The 10,927-nt window shown below is 34.6% G+C and overlaps 1 protein-coding gene across 1 annotated transcript in view; it reads left to right on the plus strand.

Moving 5' to 3' along the window:
• Positions 1–10,572, plus strand: part of SPEF2 (sperm flagellar 2) — a 70,759-nt gene extending 60,187 nt beyond the window's left edge. The window contains exons 27-31 of the mRNA XM_071580724.1: positions 1,688–1,870; positions 3,622–3,714; positions 4,309–4,482; positions 7,589–7,751; positions 7,872–10,572. Coding sequence (XP_071436825.1) covers positions 1,688–1,870; positions 3,622–3,714; positions 4,309–4,482; positions 7,589–7,751; positions 7,872–8,155 — 897 coding nt within the window. The 3' untranslated portion in view covers positions 8,156–10,572. The remainder of the gene's footprint in view (positions 1–1,687; positions 1,871–3,621; positions 3,715–4,308; positions 4,483–7,588; positions 7,752–7,871) is intronic.
• The last annotated feature ends 355 nt before the right edge of the window (positions 10,573–10,927 follow it).

Consider the following 10,927-nt stretch of genomic DNA (forward strand, 5'->3'; position numbering starts at 1 on the left):
TAGAACATTATCAATTTTTCCTTAAAATCCTTCTGTTTCACCAGAGAAGGATTCTGGAAGCCACTGTGCCGAAAATAAAATGCTTTTGTCATCAATATATTTATTTGCAATTTTCAAATCATGTTTTTCTTTAGACACCATTGAAAATACATTTCCAGGAGTTAAAATAAGACTGTTTATGTTCTTCTTTCCAAGACAGGAAATTAAAATCTGGGGCTGTATGACCTTAAACTTATTTACCCAATATTTTCAAGTTTAGGAACATGAAGAATAATCCATACTGAATCATCTGATTATTTTTACTTTCAGATGCTGCTGGTAGGCCTATGGAATGAAATTATTTACTTGTTTTAGCATGTTTTGGTAATTATTTCTGTCAGTCAACCATGACTCCCATTTATATTTTTATTGGATTTCACATGTGGGAAACAGCTTCTTTCATATATTATTCACACAGATGAACTGTATGAGTAAAACATTTTAAAGTTTCTCAGTGGTGTATTTCCACTGAATTTAGTGAAAACTAGCCCCAGCTGTCATCATCAGTATATAAAAATCTAATCTTAGCACAGGAAATTAATTATTATGGGGAAAAGTACAAGTCAAATACAGTCTATTAATAGACCACATGTGCATATATCCCATGCTCTCTCTGTATTCTTTGAGAACTTTTAGTGCTTATAAATACTATTTTTATTTTAATAACAGAATTTTCTTAAAAGCGTCATTTCAAAATGAGACTTTATAATACTTACAAAAAATGCATGAAGCATAAGCTAAGGTATACATGTACTTTAAACAAGCTGTTCTGAGCTGAGCTAACCATTTCATCACTGTGTGACTAAATAGAATCTCAAATAATTTTTCGGTTAATAACCAGTGGCAGTGTTACAGTCAGTGTCAGCACAGATGACATCTACAATGTCACCAAATTGTCTCCCTCTGTGCTGCCCCATGGCCTTTTCCTGTGAGCACATTGCTTCTTAAACTCCAATCTGGAGTAACCCAGACACTTCCCTTGACAAGGAAATCTGGGTGTGGGGAGAAGTCAGTGTTAGAGGTACATAGTAGGGTCTCACCATACCAATAGTGCAGAAATGAACTCAGCAGGTTTGATTTCCTTGATCACATACAGCCTTTGCAGTGCTGTGTCAGGAAATTATACATGTGTTCTCCTTTTTGTTTCTCTCTATAACGAGCTCTGCTATGTACCTGCAATGTCTTCATTGGTATGAAGATACAAAGCACCTTTTCTACTGCTACTTTTTTCTAACTGAAAATAATGCTGGAGCAGAGAAAGCCACTTGGTGAATACCTGTAATAGGGACAAGGCACAGGAGCAAGGATTTACTGTATGCTGCTAAATTGTTGGCTGCTCTCACAGACAGATTGGGGTTCAGGGCTTATAATGTACTAAGGGATGGTCTCTCATAGGCAATTTAGATACAGACCCCTATTTGGGGAGTCAGAGTGTTTATTTGGAGGGATATCAACTGCACAGGCTGATTGACACACAGTGGTCTGGGGTTGCTTTTTTTACTGATAAGTGTGTCCTTTAGGTAACTGTGACATCTTTCTGCAGAACCTTGTCCATCCTGTCCAGGAAAAGACCTGAGGAAACAGATGGTATCTAAAGAGTTTGTTTATGCATGCCTATTTGACAATATTTATTATTTTGGTTTTATAGTTACCACATCTGGCATCTGCATTCTCAGTGAATGCAGAATTTATTGACTGGCGCAGATTCTTGGTAGCAGCAGCACAGCCTTGGCCAGTGCCCTCTGTGACACAGCTCCTCAAAACACTGCATAGCTTCAAGACTGTTGATGTAGCCGGATCAGGCTTTGTTACACAGGAATACTATATGCAGGTTGCAATTCTTTTCTCTTTTGAATCATGTTTTGTTTTGCTAAACTCTCTAAATTGAATGGTGCATTGTTGGGTTTATTCACATTCAGAAACTCAGTCTGAATTTTAAATATTTTTGGGTTTGAGGGTGATTTCTAGTGAAAGGTGTTTTCAGAAAATTGATGGCCTAATATCTATGTTGTCCATATTTTCACAAATCAGGCTAATTAAGATTAATTTTTACTTCCATTTCCTAATTTCACCATGAATTTCAAGTAGAAACCCTTTCTATTTTAAAGAAAATATTCAGCATGCACTTTGATGACTATTATTTGACACTGAATAAGGCAAAAAACTTCCTCCAAGCAAAAATAAGGATTTTAGTTTCAGCTCATCAACTGTACTTCCATTAAATATTTCTAGGTTTTTCCCTATTAGTTATTTTCTCAAATTAGGATTGTTTTTCAGAACTTAAATAATGGGAAATTATAAAATTCTTTGATCTGTTCTCTGAAGAAGGCTTCTATTTGAATTGCCACTTAGTTTAGTGAGGTTTTTCAGCAACCAAGTTGCATGAAGGAATATTAAGAATACTTTTTCCTTCTTCTAGCAAAATTCTGCTCACTACATTTTCACTTTCCATTCTTAATTATACTTACGAGTGCTGTTTTACTCTTTTAGTCCTTTTGCTAGCTATATATATCATATATATATATATATATATATATATATATATATGTCTGTAGATACATGTGTGTGTGCATGTATATACAGAGTTCTACAGTTCTGCCAGTTTGCATTTGTTTTGTGATACTGAAAATAATTTTCAAACTGTTTTAAATATGTGTCATGCAACTTTTATTGCAATTTTTTTCCAGTCACCTAGTGTTGGTTTTCTTCAAAGACTAAATAATTGCTATGTTAGTCCAGAATTCTGTCAGTTTCAGAACTACTTTGATTAATTTAAAACTTCTAGGACTGCCTGCCAATCTCTACACATGGCAGACTTACCAGGAAACAAATTCTGCAAAGCCAAAAAACCCACAAAAAGTTCAGATCTATCTGCAAGTATTTTTTTTATTATTGTAATTTTTAGTGAAGTATGAGAGTTTAGAAATAAACTAACAGTTACAAAACATGCAGACCAAAAATGTGCATTTTTAACACAGGATATTAAAGTCTGTTCATACATATCCCATTTTAGATCTAGTTGATACATCCTATGTCTTGAATCTAGTATTAGAGAATTGGTTCTGAGCACTTCTAATTCACAGCTGTAGCTGTAGCTGTAGCTTTGTAGACATTACAGGACACTTTGTCATCTTGTTGGGAGCAGGCTAACATGAGAAGAGCCTTGCCTCAATTCTTCATCATCCTGAATTGTGGACAGTTTCTTCTAAAAGTACAGTTCAGATAAAAGCTATGAGGGTAGTAAATGATATCCTAAAAGAAAGAAGCAAGAACATGTATAGAAACTCCACATCACATTCCACTACTTGAGCAGTGTAGGTTTACCACTATGTAGTTAATTTTCATTTTTTTCAAGAGCATAAATTCAATTCTCTCCTACTTAATTTTTACTGATTTCTCAAATATCTGTTATAAAGTACAAACATCTACTTAGTTATTCTGATGTTACTGTATCTTAATAACAAATTCATTTTCATCATGTCCAGGAATTAAGCTCTTAGTAACCTGTCCGTTGAACAGTTAGAGCATAAAGACACCTTAATGTATGAAAATAAACAAACTTTTTTCTTTTCCCTAAATCAGGTTGGCTTATGGTTTAATGGAAATGAAGATCAAAGCATAAAGAAAGGTTGCATGGAACCTTTGGCTTTAGATAGACTAAAACATCTCATAAAGGTAATGAAAAACATACGTATTTTGAAGAGACCACTATTCAAACTGGAGAGGTCTCATTCAAAAATTTCTTGTGTCTCTTTTATTTTCACAAGTGCAACAATGTTTCAGTGTTTTTTGAGGTCAGGTGGTGCTTCAGAATAATTTAGAAATGAATCTAAGAACTCTACAGTATTCTAACTCAGGGTCTACTCAGAATTAATTATTTGTGTTCTTCACTGAATGACATTAATTCTGCTACACAGTAACCATCCTTGTAAAGAATAGGAGGCAAATGATCCCTGCATCTAAGCTCATAAATGTTTCCATGAAAGAGAGAGTTAATAGTACGATCTGAATACAGAAAATTCTTTCAACATGTTTGTCATGATACAAGATTTATTAATTTCTTCATGATCTATGAAATTTGATTTCTGTTTCTGTTTCTTAAACACACTTAGGATTTATCTGGATTTACACAGCATAAACATGTTTTTATATATAGTGTCTCTTATTAGCAATAATTACTGTATTTCATCCTTTTCTCTACAGTCCATGACTGATATTCCATTAAATCCACTCATATAAATTAGGTTGCATATTTTTGTCCTTTTATAGTTTTTCTTCAGTTTATTTGCTGATACCAGAAAAGATCCTGCTCTGCTCAACTATACTGAGATGCTGCTTTATTTAGCCTCCCACTGTGATCCAGTTGAAGGTGTATACAGAGCACTTAGTGTTGCTACTGGAACATACATTCACAGAAAGAAGGAAACTTCTCATCCATGTGAGGTAAAGTTATTACAGTCAATTGCTAGAGAACAGTAGTAGTGTTTTAAAATTATACATTTGCTATATTTCTGTGTATTTGCTTATTCTGGGTAGCTCCAGTCCTTACAAGTAGTCTCACTGACTTCATGTGAACTCTGCAAATAGTTTCACTGACTTTGGCAATAATACTTAGAAATATTCTTCCAAAAGGGTGGAAATTTTCTTGCCAAATAATAATGGAAGTCTAAGATGTTTACTGGTGACTGCTCCTTGTACATACAAATGGATGTAGTTCTTTGGCCTAATCTTAAGACCAGCTATCACTCTGCAGGAATTAGACTGTAATGTGACTTACAGCATTGTGACCTGTAGATGCAAAACCTGATATTATTGCTGGTCTTACTTTATTTTCCACTGTGTTTTCTTGGGGTATTTAGAAGTAGATACACCTTTTTTGTTATTTTCAAGTGTTTAGTTTTACCAGTAAACCAGAAGGATTGATAATAATTAGTTTCATACATAGTAATTTTAAAATTATTTTTGCATCTATGATGAATGTATTGTCACATCAAATGAAACTGGTTTTTTGAACATTTTTGATATTTCTGGAAAATGGGGTTTTTTTTGTGAAAACTGCAATTAGTGCACTGCATGCATCAGTTACTTGTTATTGAAGTGTAAGTAATTTTTTGAGACATAAATTATGTATCTGTACACACCTTGCTGTTCCAGATAATACAATGTTTCATTGCCCTGTCACAACCACAGTGATGGCAGCATTTGCCCAATACTTAAAGTACAGTTAAGATCTCTAGAAACAGCACAGAAAGGTCATTATTTTACTACACGGTGTAATCATGCACATAAGCATAATAGCATCACTTCAAATGACAAAACATTTTTACTTCTCTGTGTTTTATTTGGCACAGCAGAGTTGTTGTACATTGGAGAGACTGAATAAGAGTTTCCTTTTCACATTTCATAGGAAGACGGAGAGCACAATGCTCTCAATTAGATACCATGGACCTGAACTTAGTTTCCCACATTTCAGTGGAAGGTTCTAACTCTGATCTCACTGGACATAAAGCTGCCCAACCTATTCTCCTCTTTAACATTTTCTGCTTGGTTTCACCTGTTTGGTTTGAGGTTTTGTAAGATGTAACTGCGCTGACATTACCACCCAAGTGTCAACAACTTCTTAAGGTTCTGAGCCACCGGTGAAGATGAACATTTGCCTTCAGCCTACAATTAACAACGTATCTTTGAGCAGAAGGAGTTATATCCCATTTAACCCGAGAATTTCCTTGTGCCTAGTTTCCCAATCAAGGCATTAGCTCTGTGAATCTGTGCTATGTCTGATGCACAGTCTATTACATGAACAGTTTGTGTGCCTAATTCCTTAGAAACCTCAGAATATCTAAGAATTAAATGTTAAATAAATTTTGCTTGTGTGGATTCTCTTTGACTTAATAGTTTGTTGTAAGTTGGTGCTCAGAATCACAGGACTGGCAGAACATAATTTTAATATTTTCTGTCTTCTTATGCCTTGTGTTCCATCTTTGTGCACTTTAACAATAATGTGGAATACAGACAAAAGAGAGGAAAAGAATCCCCATTCCGCTGAAGTGAATTAGTTTTTTCCATTGGCTTTAGGTAGACTCAGCATTTCATGCAGGTTATTCCACAAACACAAGGGGGCAAAAAGTAAATTGTGCATTGATGACGTGTCATGTTTCAGCCAAGCTCCATCAGATATAGAGAACCATGATGACATCCAAAGTGGTTTGGAGACCCAAATTAAGAACCTAAATCTTTGTTTCCCTGTGGGTATTTATATGTGATCTAAATATACCAGTTCTCACTACAAGTACTGAAAATTTAGTAAATATTTTCAGTGAAATATTCATCGGTGAAATATAAAGAGCTATCCAACTCATCTTTAAGAAGTTTTGTTATATACCTTAGGTAGCTGGTTTGTAAGTAGGCATTTATACACCTGCACCAGATTTCTCTCTTCTATTTTTCTTGTTCTGTGCCAATAATTTTAATGACTTCTCATTGGTAGCTGCCTGCAGAAATACATCTGAATCTTGCATGTTGTTAGTAAGAAAATCTCAAACAAACATATTCTTGAGACTTTTTTTACTTTTGCTAACTTCATAGCAAAGACCCCCTCACTCAAAATGCTTAACTTCTAAGTCTTAGTAATGTTATTGGTCTGAAAGCTAAATGTAAATGATGCAGTGGGAGATAAAAAAACTTCAGTGCTGATATTTGTGTAGTCTCAAGTGCTGTGTGTTAAAAAGACTATAAATGACTGCACCTTCTGTGTTCAAAATTACATGTATTAAGGCCTAAGGTACGTAGCACAAGTGTCAGCAATGTCTCCCTCTCAGTGAGGAAAGAAATGGTTTGTTTAATTAAATGCAATCTCCTGTTGTTGTTAGCAGTTAGTCTTCATGGTGTCATAATCTTGTCAAGTCATTTTTCACCCATGTGACGGCCTTTCTTGTCTTTGTGCTCCCAAATCTCTACAGCATTTGTTTTGTTTTGTTTTGTTTTTTCTCGTTGGCCAGCTCTAATATCACCACAAAGTTACCTTATTACTGTTTAAATAAAATTCTAGGTTTTCTGCACAAAACAGAAAATCTCATCTTTTTCTGTGGTGAGCTGCTGAGTCTATGTCAGCTGTTGGCCAAAATAAAGTTGTTGTAGTGACTCCTTGATTTGGACTAGAAAATTCATACTGTTTTTTCCATGTGAACATCCACAATCACCAAGTTTACTCCTTATAGAAACACAAAGTTATTGGTATTGTAACTTACAGCTATTAAATATTTTTATGTTTTGTTGCTCTGAGAAGTAATAATTTTTCTGTAGAATTTTGGCCACATTCCTGGAAAAAGCATTTTATTGAATTTCATTATGGATATTTTTGAACTCTTAAGATCTATTCCTCTATCTTAGAGTACAGTAGATAATTTTGTGTGAGTTGATGATTTTTTTTTATAACAACTGAAGTTTGGAAGTCTAATACACTGATCCTTAATTTATGTTTAACTGAAACAGGTGATCTACTTACAGACTATTTATCCCCAAGTATTATACCTTTGTTTAATTTTCTTAGGATTCTCCATACTCCGACGTATCATCAAATGAGAAGGCTTTAATAGAAAATGATAAAGAAGTCTTGGATTACACAGGTGAAGGAATAATTTCAGTGGCAACTCTACTCCAAGTGTTTCCTACTGGAGGAAGTAAAGATCAAGATATTCACAGATACAGCAATCTGGAGAAGGCAGGCAGCTGTGATAAGGTAGGCAGATTGATTCCAAGAGGGTTTTGTAGCTTGCATTATATGTTATATAAATATCTGCTGTAATCCATGCTTTTTCACCAATTTTTAAACAATAAATTGACCACTAATTATTTTTTAAAGCATTTCATCAAAATATACAAAGAATTAGGTAGTGAAGATCTGACACCTATTCCAGTTGAACTCCTTTTGTGCCACCCTTTCATGAAAGACTTGATCAACACGTATCAAGGATACAGACTTCCTGTAAGTATTGCTTTCTGGGACCAAGAACTTTGTAAGCATACATATTTAAATTTGCATTATCCCAGAAATGTAAATGTAATTAATGTAGATACTGCCACCACTTTGGAATATAGAACAGCTATACAGCTGTAGGTTAAATAGTTTGGTTTGTTTTCCATGAAAATTCCATCCATGAAAGACTATGCTGCTTTCTGACCTATTTTTTGTACATGTCTAGCTGGCCTTTAGCTGCCTACAGGTTTTCTACTGCCTTGACTTTCTCCTCACCCATAGGAAGGAGACTGGTTGTGTTATCTTCCGAAGGAGATCATACTGCAAGACACTATAGGATATGTGATAGGTCCAACCAGGCTGTAGAGGGCATACAGAGATAATACAGGTCCAGGTGTTCTTCCCTGCCATTCTCTTGAGCTTCCCTGTTACCTGCACCTATGCTTAAACATTCATTAAAACACCTGGACATAAGGCAAGTTCAGGACAGAGTATACCCCTATTTAATGTATAAAACTATGATAAAAATTCGTGATATACAGGATAAGCAAATAGTGTGAGACAAGGTGAAAGGATGCTTGAATTTGCATGCCCAGAGATCAAATATAAACAATCTTCATGAGTTTGACATGATCATCACCAGGGGCAAATAGTGTCCCACAAAATCTGAGTAAGTTAAATGATACTTCAGGAGTAACTTGCTATTTCTTAGTTGTATTCATCACTTGTAGAAGGTGAAGTGTCCAGCATTTACTGGATCACCCATAAACATTGTTAGTAAAAGATAAGGCATAAGAATAAATAATATATTTACTCAGTCAAAGTGAGGGTTAAAAATTCATTTGTTACAATAGGAAGGGATAGAAAAGGAAAACGTTAAGACAAAGACAGCACAATAGAAGATTATAATTGCCTACGTTGATATCTCAGCCAGTTTGGGAAGAGAGACACCACAGAATGTTAGGTCATTCCTCCCTTCTCTTCCCCATTATTTCTTCCTGACCCTTTTTATTTAATTAGTATTGCATTTTCTAATTAGACTTTTTTGCCGTCCTCACTGAATTTCTTGTAGACCAAAGCATTTCTTAAACTAGTAGTCTGTATGTGTTTCATCTCAAAAACTGTTCTGTACACAAACACCTCACCGACTTTGGAACATTGAACATAATGCAACCTCTTTATGTAGACCAAATGTGATGCAACCTAAAGTAACTGAACTAAGGTGTAAAGTGAGTAAAGCTGTATCTATCGCTCAGTTAATTACACTGAGGGGGGCTTTGTTAAAAAAACCCCAACTTTTCACACTAATCAAGAGCTGAAAATATAAAGCACAACATCTATTCTTTGTTAATATTTCTAATCTCTATTTACAACTTTTAGGAGAAACTATGTTATACAGCTTAAGGAGTAGACCGTAGTACACATTTAAAATTTATTAGCTATCACTGGTCACCTATGTTGTTTCTGGCTGATAGGATATATTCAGAGCAGTTCAGTTATAAAAATTGTCACTCTGTGAGAAAAGGTGTATGAGAGTGCATATGAATCTTCGCAGAAAGTGAGGGTTCCAGAGCACAAGTTCTAGCCCAAAGGAGTTTCGACATCTAGTTTATATATAGGTATAATTGAACTTAAATAATACATTTTTCCTCTTATTCGGCAGTTATTCAACAGTTAGGTGATGCATAGCTACCGTTCTCGTTTTCAATATTTAAAATTTCCCCTTGAAATAGTCTTGAGATACTGACTGTATTTCAAATATAGTACTCTATGGTTTTATACATAAATCCAGATCATTTTATTCCTTGACTGTACTGTTATATACAGACTGCTGTTTTATGCATGAAATCAACACTTCACAGTCTTACTTTCAAAGTCTGACTAACTGGTGAAGAGTTAAGACCACAAGGTCCTACTCAGATTTACAAAAAGACCTGTTATATTCACCAGCAAACAGGCATAGGACCCAGGGGCCATTGTTGTAATTACATTACAATTCTGGTCTAAAACATAGGAACTCCAGCAAGAGTTTTCAGTTCAATTCTGTCAATTCCACATTTGGGGAACAGGTGAACTTTCTTCTTTCTGAGACATTGCTTAATTAAGTAAACAATATTTTTGACAATTATTTTTTCAGAAATTGTCTTGATAGATGTCTCTAAAAATGAAGTTTAAGCACAGTGCTGTTATTTTGAGATAATTTACAAGATAAATTTAGCAGGTTAGGGTGTGGTTTCTAAAGTTAAGGTGATTCTACTAATGCAGTCAAAAACATCAGAAAATAAAATGTTTTGCTGAAAGCTATAAATGGAATATCTATCTTACATACTTTTAATATGAGTTAGGACACCTGAATCCTTTGGATCATGGTGACCTGTTTGATTTTAACCAATACTATCTCTCATAAAAGTATTATTTTGAGGTGTGTTACATTCTGGTCTTTTGAATGGATTTTGTTTTCTTAGTTCAAGTACCAGTGGGCTGTCAACATCCTACATGATGATGACTTTTCTGTCAGTCTTAGTACAAATGTCAATAAAGAATAAACTTGGAAACTTTATTACTCTCTGATCTGGTCTTTCCTGTCCTGATCACAAATCTTTCTGTTCCTGACTAGAGCTTTCAAGTGGCTCACTATTATCAACACATCTTTTTTCTGCTTATCACATAACATTTATTACTTGAGACTTGATGACACCTATACATGTGTGTTTATGAATACCCTTCATCACATTCCAAATTAAATTTGAATTTTCTTTAAATACCACTAATAATAAATGAGAGAATATTTTTATTAGACCAACTGATTCAGAAGAAAGAAACAAGCAATTCTGCCTTTTCCACTGCATGGGTTTGTCTGTTCAGTTTGGTCAATTAAGGGATCTTCTTCAGGCCTCATATTACTTATGGTAA

This window comes from Pithys albifrons, chromosome Z (genome assembly GCF_047495875.1).
Source record: "Pithys albifrons albifrons isolate INPA30051 chromosome Z, PitAlb_v1, whole genome shotgun sequence".
Classification (NCBI taxonomy): Eukaryota; Metazoa; Chordata; class Aves; order Passeriformes; family Thamnophilidae; genus Pithys; species Pithys albifrons.